Source organism: Cataglyphis hispanica, chromosome 18, assembly GCF_021464435.1.
Source record: "Cataglyphis hispanica isolate Lineage 1 chromosome 18, ULB_Chis1_1.0, whole genome shotgun sequence".
NCBI lineage: Eukaryota > Metazoa > Arthropoda > Insecta > Hymenoptera > Formicidae > Cataglyphis > Cataglyphis hispanica.
The window spans coordinates 2,211,526-2,236,767 of record NC_065971.1 but is presented as its reverse complement, the minus strand read 5'-3'; the positions used below and the strand labels follow the sequence as shown (position 1 = coordinate 2,236,767).

The 25,242-nt window shown below is 34.2% G+C and overlaps 1 protein-coding gene across 1 annotated transcript in view; it reads right to left on the bottom strand.

Moving 5' to 3' along the window:
* Positions 1-357: 357 nt before the first annotated feature.
* LOC126856368 (tyramine receptor Ser-2) overlaps positions 358-25,242 on the bottom strand; it is a 110,489-nt gene continuing 85,604 nt past the window's right edge. Inside the window, exons 2-3 of the mRNA XM_050604817.1 lie at positions 6,855-7,235; positions 358-3,859 (exon numbers count right to left, since the gene is read on the bottom strand). Coding sequence (XP_050460774.1) covers positions 3,254-3,859; positions 6,855-7,235 — 987 coding nt within the window. The 3' untranslated portion in view covers positions 358-3,253. The remainder of the gene's footprint in view (positions 3,860-6,854; positions 7,236-25,242) is intronic.

Sequence of the window (25,242 nt, the reverse complement as noted above, 5' to 3'; positions counted from 1 at the left end):
ATATTGGTTCCCTCGTATCCAACCATCCGCGCGCCATCACTCTCGCTATTCTCACAAATTACCTTTTTTCCACCCTACTCTTTTTCAACCACTTCAACTACCATTTCATTGTAGGATCAGGAAGAAGAAAAAGAAGATTGAAATAATAAAAAGATAAGAACAATAACGTAGAAAATAAAGAGAGAGACTGAGAGAGAAAGAGAGAGAGAGAGAGAGAGAGATGGAATATCGGTAGAATAGAGCAGAATTTATAAACTGAACTTTTGGAATTATAATGCACATATCCTCGAGCTATATAATAAATTTGTGCAACATTATCACACGTATAATAACTTAATTACATTATTTTTAAGATAAGATGTTAAAAGATGAAAAATGGACTATAAAAAGAGATTAAAATTAGAAATTTTGAACTGCACAAGAAAGATTACTGGGGAAATTAATGCTAATGAAAGCTGAAAACATTTAAGCGAAGAATCTTGGGGGAGACTTTGAAAGTTAGACGGGAAACAGATAAAGGAGCTATGCGAGAGCGAGATGCGAGAGCATACGCACGCACGCACGCACGCACCCAGGCAAGACATGCATACTCTTAAATAACACGAAAACCAGACGCGCGAAATATATTTATCGATTTATCGTTGTGGTATATTGCGCGTCACGTACGTGCATAAACGCTTACATTTTCGTTAATGTATACGTTATATCGGGCGTACAGGATTTATTGTGCCGCAGCTTACTGTGTTGTTCTCCCTTTCTTCCTCTCTCTCTCTCTCTCTCTCTCTCTCTCTCTCTCTCTCTCTCTCTCTCTCTCTCTTATTTACCAAGTAAAATACCAGTGAGAGCGGCGGAGAAAAGTGAACTGTCACCGGTACTTTGAAAATCCCGGAAGAGGAAAATTCCAAAATCTCTCTTGCGTGTCGTTGTGAACTCTCTTGCGCGGATACGAGGATCTCGGCTTGATGGGATGAAATGTGGAATATTGTTTCCCCGGTTGTTACCGCGGAATGACGAGCACAGGTGCACGGGACGTTGCTCTCTCCTCTATCCCGCGACATACCCCTTTCCGCGTTTGATCGCCAGAAGACGTACGAGAACATCTGTTTGCTGGCACAGGCATGGGGATTTCCGTCTTACGGAAATAATATTTCTATCTTAGGAGTTGCGGTCTCACTAAATGGCGGATCTATTTTGTACCCTTCGAGAGAATTAACTGCTTACTCTCGATCATCCTCCATCGTTTGACGTGCCATTTTTCCGTTACCAGTCCACAAGTTTGATATAGAATATATCCACCATAACCGAAGCAAATATAACCGAAGTATGATTAAAGTCTCCGGTTACGATAGGAAATAAATTTGAATTATGGAATATCGGACATACAGTTTCGTTTTTTTTTTTCTATTTTTACCTAGATTTGCATTCAATTTTTGGACCCTTCGACGCAAAGCGATCATTCATCACATATCGATAGCATGTGTACGTGCTTGCCCATATGCAAACACACATCCATACATTGTACATGCACATACGTATCGGACGATGTATGATCGAAGACACAATTCACGACTGATCGTTTAGCGCCGATTTACTCCCTCGCCATATCTCGTTCAAATAAACGAGAATTTTCAACGGACAAAAAATTAATTATTGCTGTATAGTTAGGCTGCGATAGAGGAACCTGCTTATATAAAATAAAAGGAGGCTTTCGTATCTTCTCTTGTACTTTTTTTTTTCGCAAGAAAGAAAGTACACGCGCGCGCACATACACACATGCGCCAACACATATACACACGAATCCATATACCCTGCACGTACGTGACAGAATTGTTAAATTCTATACATGTGTAATCCTCCGTTAAAATTAACATCGAAGACTCACGATTGAAAACGCCGGACGTTTAAAGAGGCCCTTTAAGCGGACCCACAACGCGCGAATATCTAATTATATAATAGGAAACGTATCTTATACCTTCTCGCGTCCTCATTTATTTGTCAGTAGATCTGCCGACGATTTTCAACGCTGGCTGGTGTTCACGCGGCCGATCGTTGCTCGTACGATCTTTTATGCTCCTTCAATCGTCATCCTCCGCCGCCGCTGCCATCGTATCGTGTATACACGATTGAATGCCGCTCTAAATTGCATCCCACGTGAATCTGCATCTGCTACTGCGAAGTGCGTGAACGCACAATGGAATTTGTAACTCTCCGCGGCGAGCCCGTGTATATCTCTACACAAGCGTGTTGCGTACGCAACTTTGGATTGTCATGCCTTTCGTAAACGTGACCAAGAGATTAGGCACGGTAATAGTATCCTCCATCCGGAACGGAGCCGGGATATATAGTGTTCGCGCGTATCATCCCGCTTCTCTCTCGCTATCCTCTATTCTTTTTTGTGGAAGAAGAATGGTCAGTAAAAAAAATATGCGCAGATGGAGGAAGGAGCGATATGCTGCCTCTTGGTCTACGAAGTGACTCGCTTTGCAAGGTATATCATAAATCCGAGAGTACGCCGCATGTGGCAATTTGTGTTCCCGTGGCCAGCCGAAGCGTACTTTTCGAAGTTCGTTGATCTGTCGCCGAGAGCCATGTGAGCTGTGTAAGGATAGCCTGATCGATCGTGATCGCTACGGCATTCGATGTGCGTAATTTAACGGGTATAGTGAAGGAGATATTCTAAATACCTTTCATCTCGATAAATATTTCCATCATTTGTTTTGTCATTAATAACGTGGAGGAAATTTTTATTTGCGTATCTCGACAGCTTTTTAAAACTTTCTCTTTGACCAGTCAACTTACGTTCTTCCGAGTAAAATTGTAACATTGATTTGACAGATGAATCCGTCTTCTCGGAAGGTGACAAAGGTCTCGAAAGGATATACGAACTAAGCGACATGCCTTGTCCGAGCATTTTTCACAATGCGCCTTTTCCAACACTTGCTTCGTATTTCAAAAAAGGAAAAAAAAAATTAGCTGGAAAACTTCTTTCGATCTGAAATGCGAACTTTTCTGCCGTGAGCTTCTCGCGCATTTCTGACTCCATATTTCGCAGATTCTTTCGCGGCATTGTAGAATCCCACTCGCCGCCATGCGATCAATGTTTTCCTCGGGGATAATTCGAGGAAACTGATCGGCTGTCGCGCGATGCGATCGAGAGGAACATCCTCGAGGTACGATCTGTATCGGCGTACCCTCAGGATGAAGAATATGGTTATCGCTAGCGTCCCTCTTGGTCGACGCTATACTGCATCGCTCATTTAAACAGTATCCGGCGGAAGGCGCGGCGGAAGTCCTTGTTAAAAACGGTATAGATGAAAGGATTTAGCGCCGAGTTCATATAGCCGAGCCAGAAAGCGATCACGAAGGCTTGCGTGGGTATCTCAAACTTGGGGAAGAGGGGCTTGACGATGTAAAGGACAAAGAAGGGCAGCCAGCAAGCGATGAAGCTGCCCATTATGAAGCCCAGGATCAGGGTTGCCCGTTTCTCCTTCTTTCTCGCCAGTCTCCTCTTCTCTCTCTCCGGATCGCGCGGCTTCGCCGTCTTGGCGTCGCCGCCGCCTGACTCGTCCTTGCCGGCGTGTCGCGCCGCGTCGCCGTGCTCCTTCTTCAACTTACCTATGTGCTTGCGACCAAAGATCGGCTGGCACAGGCGCAACTTCAGCGGCTTCACTACCGCGCATCTCGACACGACGCCGCTGTCCGACGATGAGGGATCGAACTCGGACACCATGTCGACGTCGATGCCGACGCTGGGCGCTCGGCATCGCGCCGGCACGTTCTGACCGCCCGATTGCCCATCCCCGTTCACCGACAAGGTCGCCTTCAGGCTGCTTTTTTGCGCCGCTACCGGTACGCTCACCTGCCGACAAAATTCGTTACCGTATATGTATATATATATATATATATATCTTAAAGAGATACATCATCCCTCTTTACAGACATTTAATATGTCTGTTTTTCTTCTTATAGTCTTCAGAAATCTTACAGTCAAAAATATTAAGAATTAGAATTTTTAATTTTTTATCGATAAGTAGATATTTTAATTGGATTGAGAAGAAAGTTATTTCTGCTGAAACTAGATTTGTTTAAAATTTACATCAAATTTTAAATTTGGACAAACAATTACTGAAATATCGTGGACGTGGAAATAATGTGAACGATATAACAATCGTTTTATCAGCACTGTTTAGTGCTGTGTGAGCACTTTGCTAGTGCAAGTTCTTTGTGATTTTTTAGATACGGTATATAAACTTAGTTGTTAGTTTCGAGATAAGGTTTCAAATGTGTGCGAAGTAAATTTGTGAAGCACGTTAAAAACATTAAAATTTTCTATGAGAAAACTCTTTAGTCATCGTGCTTTTAAATTTTTATACAAAATTCGCAGAGAATAAATTAATCTTAGTAATATTATAAAAGATTACTAAAAAAATTATAACAATTATAATATTATCTTATATTGAGTTAAGAAATCAAGGGCACACATAATGTACTTATTCGTATATCAAAGTTAATAATTAATTTATTTTCACGTGCAATTTTCTTCAAATCTCAAAAGATCCGATAGTATTACTAGGCGTATCTATGCTTTTATCTGCGATATATGATTTCCATGCGAAGGTAGAATCGCGAGACTCTTTGACATGAAATTGTAATATAGAACTCGAGGTAACAAAAGCGGGTATATTCTTGGCGCTCAAGTGTGAATGAGACCTCGTACTGTAATTGCGCGACAGTCAGAATGGGAAACTCATCCTTGTGCAATTATCTCCTTCTCTTCTAGCTGTAAAACTGTATTTTCATATGTAATTATGAATGCGACCTTACTTGCGAGCATACAAATTTTCCTCAGTCTTGCAATGCGATTTAATGCTCAATGCAAAGTAATATATTCACTGATATAATTCATTGACAAGGATATACTTGGCATAATCGAGTATTGAAAACTTTGCTCTTAAGTGAAGAAAAACATTTTGCAAACATTTTTCACAAATAGTGGACTTTCATTTGCAAATTACCTCGTATTAATATTAATTATTAATGAAATGCATGACAAGCGTGCTAGCACATTAGTAACTTTAATATGTAATTATAGATCTGTTGTATGTGTGTGTGTGTGTGTATATATATGTCGTTTGAGTGCACATATGTGTATATAGGGAATATTGACTGACGCGCATCTCGATAGAGAATATTTCCTCGTCGAAGAGACAGAATCCGCATATCAATCTTATGATATTTGACATAAAGCAATATGATTATGTTGCCGGCAAAATGTCCTCTCCCGATACGGACTTTAATTTATCAGGATATATACAATTTACGAAAAGCGATAAAAGACAGTAATCTAGCGTGATATGGCAAAAGAAGCTTATGTATGATCGATTGATCGCATATTTTGATCCACGATACTGATAATAACGATACCGATGATAACACTGCTGTATTGTGTCCCCTTTTGCTAGGATCTTTGCCTCTTTCCATTCCCCGGTCTGTATTCCAATACGAAATGTTTGATTCCGAAGATTTACTACTTCTACTTTAACGTTCACGAGATATCGACAATGTAAGATATACTTTGATAGAGTAATGGTGATATCTGTATAGAGAGGAAAAATGTGATAAAATAGAGGTAATCTGGAATTTGCGAATACACTGCTTTCCAACTTTTACCATGCAATTTTTATCACGCTGATAATAATCAACGCATGTTAACTATAATATCGTATGTCATAAAAAAATTAACGTATTAAATCTATATAATGGACATCAAACTTGAAATGACTGGATCATAAATGGTAATTAAAAATAACTAGATAAACAATTGCAAATTATAATTAAAAAGTACAAAAAACTTAATGTAAAAAGCTATTATAGTAATTTAAGTTATCCGAATTCAAATTAGAAATGCTCATGCTGAAGATCTTGAATTAAAGACCAAGTGCCACGACAATATTGTTTTTTTTTTTTTTTTGCTTTTTTATAAAAGAAGCTTTGTTATCATGAAAAAAAAATTTTTTTTTGATGCTAATATGTTCAGAATGTTCTAAAACATCAAAAAATCACATTTTTACAAAATTTCCGTATGTGTGTATGTATGTGTATGTGCATAAAAAGGGCGCGGTTGCTTTAATTTTCACAAATGTTGACTTATCGAGTTAAATTTTTTATATGAATAGAATATTGAAATTGACTAGGATTGGTGAAAAAAGTTTATTTTTAATAAAATTTTAAATTTTTCTCTCAAAAGTGTGATTGCTAACTTTCACAAATTTTGAGATATCTGGCTAAATATTTTTACATGACTAGAGTATCCTTAAAGGATAGGGGGGGTTGGTATTGAATTTGATGAGAATTGGTGAAAAAGTAAATTTTTTTATAAAATTTTGAATTTTTCTAAAAACGAGATATCATCTCGAGCGGACGTATTTGTAATTAGTGAGAGATTATGAAGGAAAGGAAATAAAATTATTCCTCATAAAGGAAGCAATGTGCAAGTTTTTAATTTGCAATTTTTTACTTGTTGCTTCCTCATAAAGGAAGCTTTCATGAAAATTTTTTATTTAATTTTTGATGTCAATGTATTCAGAATGTTTTGAAACGTCGGAAAAATCACATTTTTATAAAATGACCGTACGCGTGCGTAAAAAGGACGTGGTTGCTTTAATAAATTTTGAGATATTAGGCTAAATTTTTTTACATGAATAAAGTATCATTAAAGGTTGGTTGGTATTGAATTTGACTAGGATCGGTGAAGGTTTCTAATTTTTTATTCATTTTATTTCTCAATGCTCCTATCTCAAGTTTCAAGTTTCGATTTTCGCAGAAAATGCTGCTCAAACAATTAGAAATCTTACCTTCAGCGTGTCCTTCTCCTCCATTTGTATACTGATGCCTCCACCGGGATCAGCCTCCGATGTGCTGACGTCACTGGCAAAGTCGCACGTGACAATCGGTATCTGGACCGGTTGATTCTCGATTGTGGCGACGTTCTCCATGACTGATCCCGGTGGTTTCTTGCTGTCGGTCGCCGGTGTGCTTTGAGTGAAGCTCGTCTGCCTGACGTCGGGCGATTCCGGCGGAACTACCGCGCGTGGACGTGGCTGTTTCCGGATGCCGCGACGCGCGCGAGCCTTGGCAGCGAAGTATATACGTATGTAGACGAAGACCATGATACAAGATGGGATGTAGAAGCTGCCCAGAGCAGAATAAAGGACATATCCGATGTCTTCTGACAGCTGAAACAGAGATAAGCGCATTCTTAAGTCTCTTGATATTCCATTAATGCTCTTATATTTTACAATAAATTAATTTCAATATTAATTTTAATATTAAAATTGTTTTCTCTGAGTAAATCGAAAAAAGTCCAATTTTTTAAAATACTCTTTAGTACAAGTCAAAAGAAAAAAGAAAGAAATAAACGCATTTGTAGTTTTGCGCGAACAGATCATACAATAATTCCGTCCGCTTTTAAATCTTGTTACTGTACACATAGCTATATTTCAGGATTAACGGATGCATTCCATTACCACTTTACGATGTATTGCCAACGATCGGCATTTAACGAATTGCTGGTTATGTGGGTCAATTGATTTTCTGTTGTCATCTGCACGATATCTATAAGTGGGTAGTGCAGTTAGTTCTTCGAAATAAACTCCCGTACTGGAAGCCACTCTAACTTTGGCACTCTATTTCTGGGAAGATCTGATTTCTCTCGATGTCGAAAGGATGCACAACATTTTTCTAGTGGCCTCTCAAAAGGTGCGAAAGCGGGGGTTAATTGGGTTTACGCGCCATTCTGTGCGCATGCAACGGACCGTGTTGCAATCTCGCTTTAAGAGCTGCATACACGTTTGTCGGGCGTAAATATGAATGCAGGAATTTAATTTTACTTAATTCACGATGCAACGTGCGGTGGCGTGTATAACCCAGCCTTAAACTCTATTCAAATTTACGCCATCGCGTAACTCGCGTGCGAATCGTTTTATACTCGCGAACACCCACATTTTCAGCTCGCGTCATACACTTTACTTCCGCTAATGTAATTACTATTAGTACGTTCCCCTTCTCTCTAGGAAGTAAACTTGCCAGCAAGCTATTTGGCGTAATATCTCGTTACATCGAATTACGAGACTGCGATTAGATGCGAGAGAGAGAGAGAGTGAATTATATTTAATGCACATCACAGTGACAAAAATGTATGAAAAATAATAATATAGAAGATAATTTAAAAACTTTGATATATGTGCAAGTGCACTCTCTCTCCTATATGTCCTATAAATTATTTTCTAAGATTGCGTGAGCGTTAAAGCTGCAAACTTTTATAAAGCGCGATCTTTTAAAAGCATGTAATAAAAAAATATAAAAGTACAGATAAGCCCAGATAAGCAGATTTTCATTTCAAAAGAAACAACTTTAAGACTTTTAAATGTAATTGGGTTAGTTGATTTTAATTTAGAATTTAGCTGTATATATATTTTGTTTACCTTTTTATTCTGTTCCTAAATTATATTTAATGTACGATATCGATTATAGATACGGGCATATTTTGCAGCTAGTTAAACGATTTGTATTGTTTTAGTTAATTAATTCGATCTTTTTTTCTAAATGTTCTTATGATTTTGTTCAATTTTCTTATTTATCTTTATCATTAGTAAAATTATAAAAACTATTAATTGGTTTTTTTTTATTAATCTTATACTATATATCAATTATTATTATTATATATATCAATTATCACTATAATATATATCAATTATTATTATTATCTATATTATTATTATTATCAAACATTAAATTTTATTGGTTTTATGTTATTGAAAATATTACAATCGTACTTTGTGTAAGTGTGTGAAATTCGTCTACGTTAAAGTCTTAAATTAAAAAAGTTCGAGAATAACTTAGTCTAACATTTGATAGATTCGTCTCCTTGTCGGCCATTAATTACTTAAAACCTTTCGTCAAAAGCGGAAATTAAACGACACGCGATGTGAATTCAATTTCTTGGTAGACGTTTTAGCTCTTACTTTTTAGTAGTTTTGCTTCTTTTTTTATTCTTTCCTTTTATTATACTATTCTCGTGAATATATATTGGCGGGAGGATGTTGCTCTTATCGCAACAAAAAAAGAGATTTCTAATGGTGCAGCAGGTGTACAGGCATGAACGCAAATGCGCGAGATAACGAGCAATTTTTTCAGTCAGAGCATTCATATTTATAATAGTGCGAAAGTCAATGTGCAACACCAAGCAGCTTATTTGTCGGTACAGCGCTATCACGCAAACATAGATTTGTCTTTGTCTTCTCGCGTTGAGAAAGTATTTGTGAAATACTTTTAATCATCAGACCATCTCGCGAAGGAAAATGCGTTTATCTTTCGCTAAGGAAAAATTTTTTTCCCGCGTAAAAACTTTAGCTCGCATAGATGCTCGCGAATTGCTAACAAGAGAATTAGTTCAAGTCGATCATTAATTTTAATGAAACTTCTCCTCTGCTTTATACGCAAAACAATTAATCATTGTATTTGTCAAAGTTACGATCCTTCACTCAACGAAATCTTAAAATGCAAGTGCTCATAAAGAAGAGAAACGGAGGAAAAGGGAAAAAGGGAGAAAGAAAAAAAGAGATTTTTATTACAGTCTTCGCACAAGAATGGTAGATAGTAGCCAACGATAAAGCTTGGACGAATTATTTTTCTGCTTTAAAAGAATTCTTTCTATTTGGACGCGAAATTGAAGAGCAAGCTGGAGAGCCACCGAGGCGGATAATCCGATGTCATTTTCGTCGAATAAAGATTATTCGCGCTTCCACCCCGCCATTTGCAAGATTTGCACATTTACATTTTGACAATCTATCAGAATAAAAAAAAAATCTCCGTTGATGATCACGCAAGAAACCACCAAACCAATAGAGTCTCCTCGTCGCGCACATGGCATCGCTAATACGAGCGCGAATATAGACGAGGTAACGAGCAATCCCGCGAGCGGCGAATGAAAATTCATGAAAATATGAATAGTAAGGACGCGTGTGATGACGGACCGTATGTAACTAGACCGGCGCAGTCTCGGAACTCGGGGAAAAGAAAGAACGAAAATCCCGTGGAATGTTCCCAGAGGAGATACCTGTCGCGCGTGACAGCACGCTGTTTCCAGGATGGGAAAGAAAGAAATGCGTCGACACCGCGATTGGATCAGAGCACCCGTGTCGAATGTCGGAGAAATGATCCAAGGAATTTCTCTTTGTAATGCGAAGAGAATACTGACGATTTGCTTTGAACAAATGCCAAATAGATCTTTGCGCTTTTCCGCTATACGGATGGAAACAAATGAAAAGTGCACGTAAATTTCCACACGTGTCAGTCTAAGATCCTATGATATAAATTCACGCGTGTCATCTCTGCGCGACTTACGCTTGACAAGATAAGATATTACTTCGGAGGGAGCTCGTCTCGAATCTCACCTTTAACGATTGAAACGATAATCCAAGTCGAAGACTGTTGAAAAGAAGGATTCGAAATAGTACGAATGACTCGGCATATTCACTACTCAATATATGTATAATGCGTAACCTGCTCCGTGTACATATGTATGCACATACTGTGTGTGCGTAGAGTATACAGTGCGCGTGATAAATTGATTGCCTTCAATTCTGTGCGCTCTTATGGCAGAAGGAAACGATAGGAGAGATGAAGGTGGAAATAACCGATGCGAAAAACCGGCAAGAAAAAAATGAGGGTGTTAGAGGCGAACAACTGCTTCACCTCTGAATAGAAAAACAGAAGAATTGGAGGATCATTTCAGTATATATTATGCCTTTCAATTCTTTCCTTTGTATAGGAGCTCTCACACGCCTCTTCTCTTTTGCTAAGATTTATCGCATTTCTCTTCAGATATATTTCACATTACTTGGTTACACATACGAAGCTTTTGACAAATATATAAATTATGAATAAAATTAAATATTGAAAAAATGAATAGATTATACTTGTATAAACAATAGATCATACTTGTATAAACAGTATGTAAACAGTTACGTATTGTGTAACAGCTACAAATAACAGTTAACTGTTTATTAATAAAGTTTTATTGTTGACTTTAAAGTATTGTGTTACTAAACATATTCAAAATATTTACTATGTTAATAAATAATTACAATTGGGATAAAATCGATCGATTTAAATTGTGCGAAGTAAACAATAGAATATATTGGTATACAAGCCGGGAGAGATTGCTCTATTAATTTATCTTAAAAATAAACAGGCGCGCATTCACGCTCGATATTTGAAGTATTCAGCCAAAAAGAACTGACTTATTGGGCTACTCTATATATGTGCATATCGAACGTTTTGGAATGTTAAAGGTTAAAAGTGTGCAACTTCGCGAAACAGAGTTGCACAAACGCATCCGTTCGCCCTACTTCCTTTTTGCTTGCCGGATGTTGTATAATTAAGATTGGATAGAAAATTAGGGCAACTGGAAACTCCTCGCTTTCGCACGTTTGGTTGATGATAGTGTCAAGGATAAAGTGATATGCAAAGCGATTAGTGTCACCTAAAGGAGAGGAGGATGAAATTGCTTGTACACTATGGCCGCCCGTATTTGTTCGAGTTTGTCTTAGGAGGGATGATAGCGCTGAAGCATACGTGTAGAACTCTCCCGTATCTGCTAATCCCGTATGAGATGTAATAATCTAATGACAAACGAACATCGACAATATGGGACCGTCATATCCAAATTAATCGGTCGAACAAACTATAAAAACAGATGAACTATATAATTATAACCTCAATTATAACCTATATTATAACCTCTTTAGCGATACTCTTTCTGTATTATATAAAAAATAATATGTCTATATTGATCAGTAGTAGTGAAAAATATATATGAAAAATTGGAATTAATAAAATCGAATTAAATGTATAATTTTCTTCAAATAGAGAAAATCTACTATTATTTGGATATAAATGGATATCAAAGATAACTCGAAATTCATGTGCTCGGTAATCACATAGTCAATAATGGTATAGAAATTATCTTACTTCGTGTTGTAGTATCACAAATTGTATGAACTCGAAAATGTCAGTTACAATTGCCACCGTTATCGTTACTTTAAAGTACGGTTTCACTGCGAAATTATGGCAATACAGGCACGCTCACATTTCATAGAATCTGGCACGCGCTGTCGACGATGCAGGAAAGTACAAAATTTGCTGTCTTTATACCATATGTTACACTGAATGTAATAGGTGTTGTTCGCGGAATCATAATGATGTTTAACAGAAAAATCAAGAATATGTTCTAGTCTTCTTCGCCAAAAATAACATCAAATAGATTTTATCCAATTCAATTAAATTCAATTAAATTCCATCCTTCTTGACCCGCTTTTGTCCCTAATTTCTCATTCCTTTTTCTTTTATTGACATTCTTTTTGGTTTTCGTCGTATGTGTGTGCAACACGATCTTTTTCTCCCCATTTCTCGTAATTGCTTTTTTAAGTCAATGTCATGCTGGGAGGGAGAAGACGGAAGGGATTGTGTGTGTACGCTTTCGGCTCATAAATCTCCGTCAGCTGTTGTATCGAATGAACGGGTATATGTGTAACTGCAAGATTACATTTTCGGAAGGTGTATTAACGTGGGATCGTTAACGTCACTCGTCTAAGCTAATGCGATGTTCCCCTATTCGTAAATGTGAAGAGTATAAATTATAAAACTGACATTAACATAAGAAAAATTGACTTTTATTAAATTAACATTTAATTAACGACTAATTTGACTAAATCATTGACTGTTTGCAATAATTAGAAAGAAAATTGTTGTTATTAACGTTATATATTTATTTTTGATGAAAAGCTTGAAAAAAATATTCAATTTATTTTTACAATCCATGCTGTATATTTTATACCGATTTATTACAATCTTTCTCGGAATACGAAACATATTTCTGTGTTGCGAAAGAGGGTAGCGATGTTATTATGCGCCTATAATATACTTTTTTAGCTTAGGATTCAATATTGACCAACGATTTGCCGTTTTTTAAAGATTAGGGATTTATCAGGATAGTATTTCCCTTTTCCACGCTCGCAAGCTCGCTTTGATGCTTCGATTGCTTTCCTTTGTCATGCGATCATTGATATTATGACGCCGCGATCTGGTCGACGCTGATACCGACACTCCATAACGAAATGAAGGAATTAATTTCGATTTGTGGTATATGATTAAGATGACAGTGATATATGTATGTATATTGGATGATGCATACCAAAGCTTAACAACATTGAATATCATGATGGATATTGCTAGGATCTGTTATGACATACGATGTTAAATTTCTGCATATTCTGGTACATAGAGATCTAAATGTCCATATCTAAAAGGGGAGAAGTCTTTGATTCAATATTAAATCTTAAGGATGTTTTGTATCTATTTTTGAAATATTAAGAATTTAAGCAAAATTGTATAGAATGTTCTTACATATGTTCGAAAACTTATAAAAAAATTCTGTATCAATTAATTGAAACGATCAAAAGTTTTGAGGATTTTAGTTTGCAGCGAATTAAGGATGTATGTGTCATATGTCGAAATATTAAAAGCAAATTTTATAGATTGTTTTACTATTTTTTTCTGAATAATCTGTACAAAAACTGAACACAATTCTCTTAAGGTTATATATTTAGAAATTTATTAGATTTAGAAATTATTTAAGTTTAAAGTTACTATTCTTATGGAAAATCGCACTTACAGACAAATTTGACAAGAAAAAATTATTACCAATGAAATAAGAATTTTTACATATATTAAGAAAACTTTAATAAATAATTGTGCAAAACTTGAGCCACTTATTCGTTTAAAAGTTATTTACTAAAAATTGTAGAAAAATTTATTATCTCTCTCTTTCTATAAATTACTCGTTTTTCATTGTTTCTCATAATTTTTAATTTTAGGGGATATTCACGATCAAAAGTTTTGGTCATAAATTAAGAAAAATATTAATTCCAACTATTTTCTTTTACGAAGATGTCAAAATCCATATCATTTAGTGATATTTTAATTCTTTTTATAATTTGGATTTGTTTGATTTTTTAAACAATATAAATGTAAGAAATATGTTTTTTTTATTATTTTGACAGTTTATTGCTATTATTATACATGCAAAACATCGTTAACATTTCTTAACCATTTTTTTTTTTGATAGAATTATTTTTTATATGTACTAGAATGCTACGCGCGCGCCATTTATTTTATATGTATATGTATATAATTACTTACATATTAATTCTAGTTTTCCATTTTTTCAAAATAAATTAAATAAAAATTACACACCCACTAAACTATCAAATGTATCGCTCAGTTATGACAAGCTTTTTATTGAAATAAAGTAATGTTCAATGCATCGTCAAGATAACCAATTAGCAAAAAAGAGATAACAATATTGCCAGTATCGATTTAATAAACTCCGTAATATATTAATTGATAATTTAATAATTGATTTATAATTTAAAATACATGTACAATTTAATATTCCATTTGTATATACGTCATAGTGCGGAAAATATTTCGGCAACGAATAATCAAAACATAACATGGTATACGGCCTTGACGATGTAAACATTGGCGCGCTATTAACGTTACGACTTTATTATTCTCACGGCGACACTCGAACAGTAAGGAAGTGTAGAGCGAGACACTCCATAAAATTTCTTTACTCAACGCGATCGCAACAAGTGTCGGGATAATTTGATATCATAAATAATTAATTATCTTTTACACACTTTAAATTTTGAATAATACGCAATTATATCATAATGGATAAATTCCCAAACGCGTATTTTGCGTGACGTTTTAATCGAGAATCGAAATGATTAGAATCAAAACTGTAAATTATTGTTTTATTGCAATCTTTCTCTCTCTTTCTCTCTTTATAAACAATAATTACTTCTTTAAAAATACTTGATCTTTAATTATATTTCATATTTTCTTGTTATTCGATTTTTTGATAATTTAAATATGATTTGGCTAGAAAACGCGTAATAAAATAGTCAAATTGTAGGTTCGAATAATGATTAATATAATAATAAGCTCCATGATATGATAATCGTTTATTAAATAATTCGTTTATTAATTAATCTATAATTTAAATAATTCGTTTTTTAATCTATAATTTAAAATACTTGTATTATTTAATATTCGACACCGTATATACGTCATAGCACGCAACATATTTTCGGCCGCGGAAACAATAACATTGTATTCGGCCTTGGCGATGTAAACATTAGCGCGCTCTTGTTAACGTCTTACGATTTATAGCCTTATTATCAGTCACACAGCAACGCTCGAGGAATAAAGTTGTCGACTCGCAGTACGATTCACGTGTGAAATTCGATTCACGGGATTCGATCGTGCCGAAGTTTGAAAGTGCGGGAGTGTCGTTCAAAGTATCGCGCGTACAAGTGCGGAATCTCTTTTAATAAAAGAATATCTTTTAATAAAAGTGCGGGAGTGCCGTTTAAAATATCGCGCGTGTGAATCAACCTGAGAGGAGGAGGAGGCCTAGGAGAGGCATCCTGCACCTGCGGAGCAACCCAAGGGTGAGTATTATTATTTTTATATTAATTATTATAAATCTCGTACATGCATTAATTCAATTCGATCATTGTTTGAATAGTTTAAACAAGAGAGACTCATGCTATAAAAGTTTTTATTTAAAATAGTTTTCTTTTTTAGAATTTATAAAATTATATTTATATACCTTTTTATTATTATACGTATCAGATATATAAAATTCGATGCGTACAATAATAATTTCTTGAAATATTAATTATTTTAAGTGTTGCTATAATTTGGATTTTATATTTGTGTGTTGCAGACAACGTAGCCTCAAGACCAAATCTCCGCTGTTGCGCATCAGTGCCGGTGAGTGACAAATTTTTATTTAATTCTAAAGTAACGGATTTCTAGAGAGTGTAGATAAATTATAGATTGTAGATAAATCTGTTACTTTAAATGTGGATGAGCTAAAATAGTTTTATTTAAATAACTTTTAATAAATATTTTTGATATGCATTGCAAAAATAAATTAAAGTCTAAGAAAGAAAATTATAAAGAAAACATTTTTTTCAATTTGTAAATTTTATCTGATTTGATTGAATCAAGAATATTACTAATTTTATCAATTATTGTTTGATAGTAACTTTTTCTTATAACATGCACCGATCTTATTCTTATTTCTTATAGCTCATTCATATCGTAGAATTTGTTTGTAGATACTGCTTTTAAATTTTGTTTTTACTAATATAAAACCAAATAATCAATTAATTAAATTATCTGTAATATAATAATAAATGGCATAAATGTTGTGTAAATTAATTTATCTTTATCATTAATTTATATTTATCATAATGTGCCATAATTTTTTAATCAAAATTTTGTTTGATAATTTGGTTTATTTTAGTTAAAATAAAATTATGAACGATCTAACGTCTAACGAACGATCGTAAAGTTGCACGAGCGTGAACTGTTTACGCTCATCTGCCGATGTTAATTACCCGGCAAAAGAAGGAGCTTTTCTCCTTATCAGCGCAAGAAGAATCTTGCATTTATTCGCCGGCGATTAAATAGTCGGCCTTACAAGAAGGAGTATCTCCTTTTTCACCATCTCTGGTTAGAGATCGATCCAGAAAGTGGCCAGGAGCAACGAAAGGTAGGTCCAACTGGCCTGAAGAATGGATAAGCTATATAAGGATACGCAAAATAGGCGGCTAAAATCGTAGCAAAAGGTGCACAAGATACAATTAGGATCCGCGAGTAGAGCACATGGTTAGGACACGCGGTTAGGATACGCGATTAGGGATACGTTTTCCAAATCTCCGCTGGTTCAACCAGCAAGTAAGATTGTTAGAATTATAGAAACATTTTGGAAAATGAAACTTCAAAATTTATCATATCCTCCTCGGGACTTGGAAATATCTTGATAATGAAATTTAGAATATTATTTAGAAATAACCCTTTCTAGGGCACGCGAGTAAGACACGTGATTAGGGCACGCACTTATTATAAAATATATGTAACTATTATAAAATTAGTTATATGTAATATAATAATAATATGTATAACTAATATGTATTATCTGGTTTTTTCAAAATCAATTAAACCAAAATTATATATATATATATATAATATTTGATTTGTCAAATACGCAGCCATGACAGATTTTTATTAATATAAAGTAATGTACAGCGTAATATTGAAATAACCAATCAACATTGAGGAAAAGAAACAACAATACTTGCGAGTATCGATTTAACATGTCTTTTTTAAGAATGGAACTATGTGTCGGTATCTTTATATGTAGAAATAACAAATGGAATCGTGAAATATTGACTTCTCAATACACTATTTTATTTATACAAAACAGCAAACAATGATGAAACAAAGAGTTGCCATTCTATCAGAATGTGACAAAAGTCTCGTTTTATTGGCTTGCAAACAAAGCTATAGAGATTATAAGAGGAAAAAAGAGTTGCAATGACGTGAAAATGCAAATACACACAGCGACACGTAATTAAGATCGGGAGTATTCGCGTTAGTTGAGAAGGAATTTACGAATGTCGGAGCGGAGAGAAAAGTTCCGACGTACAATTGTATCGAGAAAATTACGTGCTTTATAGAAAAAAAGAAAGAAGAACCGAAGCGCGTTGAAGAATAATCAATGGGACTGTCAGAAACAGATGAAAAGTTTTTGATATTGGAGTCGCTACGGCAACAAAAAGAACGGTTTGACAGAGAGAAGATGGACCGCTGAACGCACCGAGAGAACGAATCCGCATATAATATACACGACCTGGATTTCGATTATTCCCTCGTTTTTGCGTAAGGAAATGTCCCTTTCCATCGAGTACGCCTCTTTTCTCTTCTCTTTTTTCTCTTCTTTCTTTTTTAACTTGAAGAGATGTTATAACGAGGCGGGATATCTGGTAACGGTGGAGGTGAGAATATGAAACGATATGGAAATACGGTTTGCCATTTTATCTTCGCGCGAAGTGCCACATCGTGCTTGAAATGGAAGCTATAACTCCACTATTGCCTGGCACTGAATGAACTGGGCGCGACAGGATATGTTTCGTGTAACACCCAAACCACATTCGAGACGTTTCCTTTTATGAAATAATATCGTATGTAATTTCACGTACTTATAATGTAATCCTATCAAGCATAATAATCGCAATCTTTCCAATAAATGAGATGAATTGTAATAAAATTTAATAGTAAGTTTGAGTAGTTGAAAGTTAAAAATGTTACAAAAATCATTTTTACATGGTATTAATATACATGAAATTTTCTCGGCATTTATCATGTATAATATTTTAATCGGATTGGCAAGTGGAAAAACATAATGACAATCAACTTTATTGTTATAATAAACATTTTAAATCTTGTAAATTAATATTCAGAACGTGTAATTTTTATATGAAAATAATATTACAAAATTTAATTTCTATTTTTTTCCAAATTTACATGAGTTGCGTTAAATTAAAACAAATCTAGAAGAAAGAAAAATATTTGTTTCAAAGTTGCTTCTAATTCTATTTAAAGTAATATTCAGGTTCAAGTTATGCAGAACTTTTCACTTTTATTTTTCGACTTATTATATAATCGTAATTGATTTTGATAAAAACATTTTCCCTTGCTTGCTAGTTTGTCCATTTGATTGTGTAAAATCACATTGTTATTGTTTGCATTTATAGCTAATAAGATCCACTCAAATTTTATATTCTATTCAAATATATTCTGCCGCTCGCGCTTTTGCCTTCGTTAATTCAGTACACAATTGTCTCTCTACGCCAATAGCTCTATGATTTTTATGCAAAATTTAAGTTCATTGTTTAATGTTCCTAAAATTGCATACGAAAATTTATCTCCACACCAATAAAAATGTTAATAGCGAATTTAACATACCATCATAAAATATTACAATTTTCTTTCAGCAGTTTCTTCTGTGAGAAATTATATGGTTTTTGCGAGAATAAAAAATATATATATTATCCCAGTACCGCAGAGAGTAATAAAAATAAAAGAAAAGGAGATAGAGAAGGAGATAATGCCAGTAATCCTCGCTATATAAAATATTTTTTTTATGTTAATAGTATTTATTTTCCTTCTATTTCATGTTTATGAAAAATAATGATAATAATAAAAAGAATGTATTTTTATATCTTTCGCGTATACATATCGCGTATATCATGTTTTAATTACACGTTCTTACTACTTTTACATTTAAATTTAGCTTGTCGTATCTCGTCGTAATATGCGTCTGGAAAACATCGGGATATATATATGTATGAAGTTGCGGAATGAATTACCATACGGTGTTGAGCACCGAAATACCATGGGGAGCAATAAAAGTGTACCTGAGATTCCTTGATTTGAGAGTCAGCGAAAATCAGGAGAAGCGCAATGTCGTACGTCCGAGATTGAAACACTAAATCTTCATAAGAGAATAGTTCTCTCCCAGAGGGAAGGAGAGAGAGAGAGAACAGTATGAAAAAGATAGAATAATGATTCCGCAAAAGAGTCATATCTGCTGACATTAACTCGCGAGCGGGTGCATATGAAAATAACATTTCGCTCATATCATCATTAATTATGCCCATCAAGAGGTTCAATTTGCTTTGTAAAATGTTAATTAATCGACAGAGGCGGTTGAGGTAAAACGCAGATCATTTTACGGGGCTTGACGAATAAATTAGCTTCGGAATTATACACACATGTATATACATGCCAAATATAACGCGCGAATTATTTTATACCAGCATATATATATATATATATATATATATATATATATATATATATATATATAAATTAATTTGGCATATGAGGCTTCAGTATTTAACATTACCCGTGCAACGTTAATATTATTTGGCGTGGTTTAACTATCGTGATGTCGGCTTTTCGCGCGAATGTCCCGCGAGGGAATCGGTGTCGACGGCGCGGAGAGAAAAGCGATGCTCGAAAGGGCGTGCCTGTCATAAGCTTTTAATGATTTTTTTTTTTTGTCAATTTAATTTTCTGGTTCCGATCGCGTTGCTAGCGGAGTTTATCTGGGAATTGCGGTCCGATTCGACTTGTCGTCGAGTGGCAACAGGAGCGCGCTCGCCGGTAATTTCGATCCTATCGGGAGTGTATTGTGACCGCGGTAAACCGTACGGAGAACAATGGTCCCGAAGGAGAAAAACAAGAAGTGGCTACTGCGGGGGAGAAACGAACAGAGAGAGGAAAGCGATATACTATGATACGCACGCGCGGAAGCCGTACTGCTCCAAGGACAGGGAAGAGAAAAAAGATAGGGGCGAGAGAGCTGGGTAAGGGGGATTGTGGAAGCTGGGGATGAAAGGACGTGAAGTGGTTAAGAAAAAACGACAACGACGACGAAGACGGCGGCGGAGATGTCACGACGAAAAGCGAGTCGATGAGATGAGGCGACGACATGGCGACGAGGCGAGAAGAGAAATATTCGTCGTCTCTCTCTCTCTCTCTCTCTCTCTTTCTCCTTCGCTTTCCGCGTTTCCGGTGAATCTCGTTTCAAAGGGGAATTTAATTTATGTAAATTTATAATGCATGAGCACTTTGCGGTTTATTCGTGAAAATCGTCACCGGGATTCATCATCGCGCGCTCGTTGGAGCTCGGTGATATTGAATCGTGGTGCGAAAAATCCAGCATTTGTCCCGAAAACATATGACAGGGCAAACGACGATAGAAAACGTTGATACGTGCTGCGGCATGGCCCTTGGCTTAAAGTATTCCCCCCGTGCTATCGCAAAGATGCGTCCGGTCGCTTCAAGCATGCACGACCACGTAAGCGGAATGCGGCTAACACCCCACATTTGTTCCATTTCTCGATCCATTTTCATTAATTTCCGCTTGGTCGGTGAAAAACGGTGCAACGTGAAACGGGACGAACAAGCGCTTAAACGATATCCTCAGATTTATCGCGATGGCTTATTCTCGCTGTTTTAGATTTAATTTCTCGCTCGAATTCGCCGATCGTAATGAAATAATGGCAACTACATTGTTATTGCATTCGCGAAATTTGCGCTGCTTAACGATAGTAATCGTCAGCTGTTTGCGTTTTCGTAATATTGTCTTTAATAGATTCGGTTATTACTGTTATAATGAAAATGTTACGAACAAATGACGAACAATTACAGTTCTTTTCTTCGTGTAATTCATTAAAATCTTGTTTTCATACTTATTTTTAAGCTTGTCGTATATTACATATTGATAACGCTATTTTCTGCATTTATTTCTTTAATTTGATAAAATTTTAGTTATATTACATTTATCTCTGGATATGGATCTTATGGGTACTTGGTCAATTTTATAGAAATAATAATATTAAATCGTACTTTCTCTCTTGGCAATATTTTGAAAACTAGGTGAATTCTGCCAACTTGGATTTTCTCACACATATATTTTCACTGTGCCTTTTTCTATGATAAACTTGGAAACTCAAATAGCTTTTCTTTTCTTTCTCGATTTCCAATCCCTCTTGCAAGTCTGTTCTCAGGCCAGAACGAAACTATTCGCAACATTCAATCTGTAAAAGTTATTAATTTTTAAAACTTCAGAGTCTACATACATTTAAAATTAAAATTAGATGTAAGAAAAGAATAAATTTTAGAATTACTTTATGTATATAAACGTTATATAAAATTACATACGTACACGTACATATAATAAATATATAAAATATTTAAGATATATTATTTCTCTCTCTTTTTCTTTTGAATTACATAGACACATGAGTTGTAATGCCATGCACATTTGTAATATTTATTAAAATCAAAATTAGGCAAATAAAATAAACCTTTATACTTGGAATGGAAACATTATATCAGAATTTATCGATTATACATTTCTAGCATAATATGCTGGTAGAGAATAACAAGGCATGTATAACATGAGTGCACGAGTTCTCCAAGTTAATGCTGTTCGTAGAGTTTTCACGTGGTAGAGCAATAGAAACGCAGGGCAATTCGAAGCAAATTGAGAAACAAAACTCGGCGTGCAGTTTCATGGTTAAATTCTTGGACACGAGTAAACTGTCTAAAGTAGTTTCTGTAAAGGAGAGGTCAGGAGACCTTTAAACTTTCCTTTGAGTCACTTTTGAAGAAATCCAATTATCTTTTCTTCATGTTGTACGGCAATAAATTTTTCCTTCTTCAAGTTTGGACACGAATAATTATTACATCTGAATAATATTAAATGAGTGTGTGTGTGAGAGAGAGTGAGCAATAATTACTATAGATAATTATATAACTCAGCGCAGTGTAGGGTTGACATTATTTTTATATTTCTATGTATTTTGTCCACTTTAATGTCTAAAAACAGTTAATTTCTTTTTATGAACAATTTTCACAGGCGATTTAAATGCATCATCGAAAACCGAATTCACTATTTCCGACTTTAAACCGACTTTGACTATTCCCGTAATATAGCTTATTAATGTTTCCCATTTGGATTTGCAATACACATATGATGCTGCAATATTCTGTAGTTATCATGCTGATTTCACGCTTTTATAGCCTTAAATCATCGTTATGATAATTTTCTATACATAATATCATGTCATGCTAAAGATAGCGCATTATTAGATTTTGCAATGTACATGTGTATGAATATATTAAATAAAATATATACTAATGTAAATATATATATATATATATAAACTGTCAACACAAATAATAATACAACTATATATAAGAAAGATAAATTTATAAAATTAATATCATATTTTTCTCTTATTTTATATATTTTCAACTATATTATATCTATTCTATGATAGAAATTTGATAAATAATCAATTTATACATTTCCCATATAATTATTATTCGTTAATCGCAAAGCTCCAACTATATAGCGACAGTAATTAATTAATAATTAATGCATTGAAACAAGGCGACCCCTAATGTATCAATAATTTACATCAATAGATTATATTAAGAAAATCTCTCATATTCTCCATTGGAGAATTTAATTGCCACACATTATTGTTTGATTCAATAATGCAACATATGAAACGCGCTAATTGTAATCGATTAGAGTGATTATCGTCTGAAGCACTATACGGCTTTCGAAATGTCGGTTTAACTGATTGATAAATTTCCGAAATTAATCGATGCAAATATCGGCCACGACCCAAACACCCTTTGTGTTAAATTAAAAAATGGCTATAATTCTAAAACAATATATTTCAAATTTCAAAATTATAATTTAATATATGTGCCACCTTTTATCGTTTCAGTCATAATCTAAAATATTGCTACGCGCAATGTCTTAGTCCTAGAATTTTCCTATGTGTTTGCCATTATAAAAATCACATATAAATTTTTTTTATTTATTAGCGATATAATTTATTTATCAATAAACTTTTAAACAAAGATTGCGTTATGTGGTTTCACAAAATTAAAATTTGTGAAGAATTTCATAAATAATAAATATTTAAAATTACAATAATTAACAATTGACATGTATGTGATTTTAAACGTCAATTTACCGTACAGGTGTGTGTGCTTTATTGTTATTAAAAAATTCTAATACCTTTTTTAACTATAATTTTTTTTTTATATAATTTTATTTTTTTTTATATTTTTATTTATTCATATCTTTTTTTTCATAACTTTTTATATGTATTTGTAGCAAGCATGACTTTTCCTTATAGTCACAATATAACGTAGTTCTGGATATAGTGCATGACATGTGATAGGCGTCTCTTGTTTTATTCACAGTTATTTTCTACATATATGTACAGGTTTATTTTGCGTAGGTGTTGGTAGTTTAGTCATCCCACGACTTATATACGTCACAACTCTATTAAGTCACTTGCAAAATTAATTTAGCTTGAAAAAACAAAGTATGTAATACATATTAATTTTTACACACGAGATTTCTATTAATTGTGAGACTTATCTCTAATTGCAGCTAAAAAGTTACTAAAAAAATGTAACGTTAAAATATTAAACATAGAACAAAAAATATTAAAAATAAAAGAAAATAAAATTTCGTTATATATTGAGAATAATTTCCTGAGAATATTATGTATTTACAGACATATATGATAGTAAATTATAACTATAAAGTGACTATTTATAATCTATATAATTATTAGATTGATGTAAGACATATTAGAATGCTTGATTGTTATAAGATTATTATCATAAAAGATTAAACTACGACATTTAGCACTTTAAACTTTATTTTTAGTAGAGTTTTCCATATTTTCTACTATTATTTATAGCTTTCTCAATAGCTTTTCCAATTTTAATATTCTTTTTTTGGACGTCTACTTTTTCTCATTCTTCTTTCTCGTCACATTTACCTCATTCATACGGGATGCTTTTCTTTTTTTTTTTGTACTAGGATGGCGATTCTTTCTTTTGTCTCACCGATATCGCCTGAATCGACCACCATTTTCTCAATACGTCGCTCTCTCTTCTTGCAATTTTCTTTTTATCCGTTATCATGCAAAATGTCTTTGACTGGTCCATTTTGCATTCTAAAATCTGTATCCTCCAAATGGATTTTCCCATATCATGTTTTCTCTTTTCAAATTGTATCTTCTCTCTCTCTCTCTCTCTCTCTCTCTCTCTCTCTCTTTCTTTTTACATCGTTGATTTTTAACTTTTGTCCATGATAAAAATCACTATGTGATCTTCTGGTTTGAGTGTACAAGAGACTAAAGTACAAATAATAAAAAAATGTATATTCTTTCCGTATTGTTTCAACTTTTTCTTTGAAGGATACATGAAAAATATCTGTTGACGTAAAAGTAACTCAAATTTATATCTTCGTGTATATACATTCTTGTTTCCACCTTATCTCTTCCTATCTTTCTTTCTCACCTTCTCTTCCGCTCTGCTTTATTCCTCTTTATTATTCCGTTTATCTCCTAAAGACGTTCGCGTGAATGAACTTGTTTCGTTGACACGAAACGTATATACTTCTATTCGAGAGTGGATCTGTCAGAGGAATATAAAAGAGGACTTAAGCGAGATTTAGCAGCAGATCGCTCAATTACTTTGTTATGCTTTGCTCCCGAGGTGTCGTTATTTTCCAAGAAAATTTTTCACAACTTTAAATAGATCTCGATATTATAATCGTCTGGTGATTATTAATACTGATGAAAGTGTTGCGCCAAGAATAACATTATTATTGGCGATTTAGCATAATACAGATGCGTTATTGTCGAA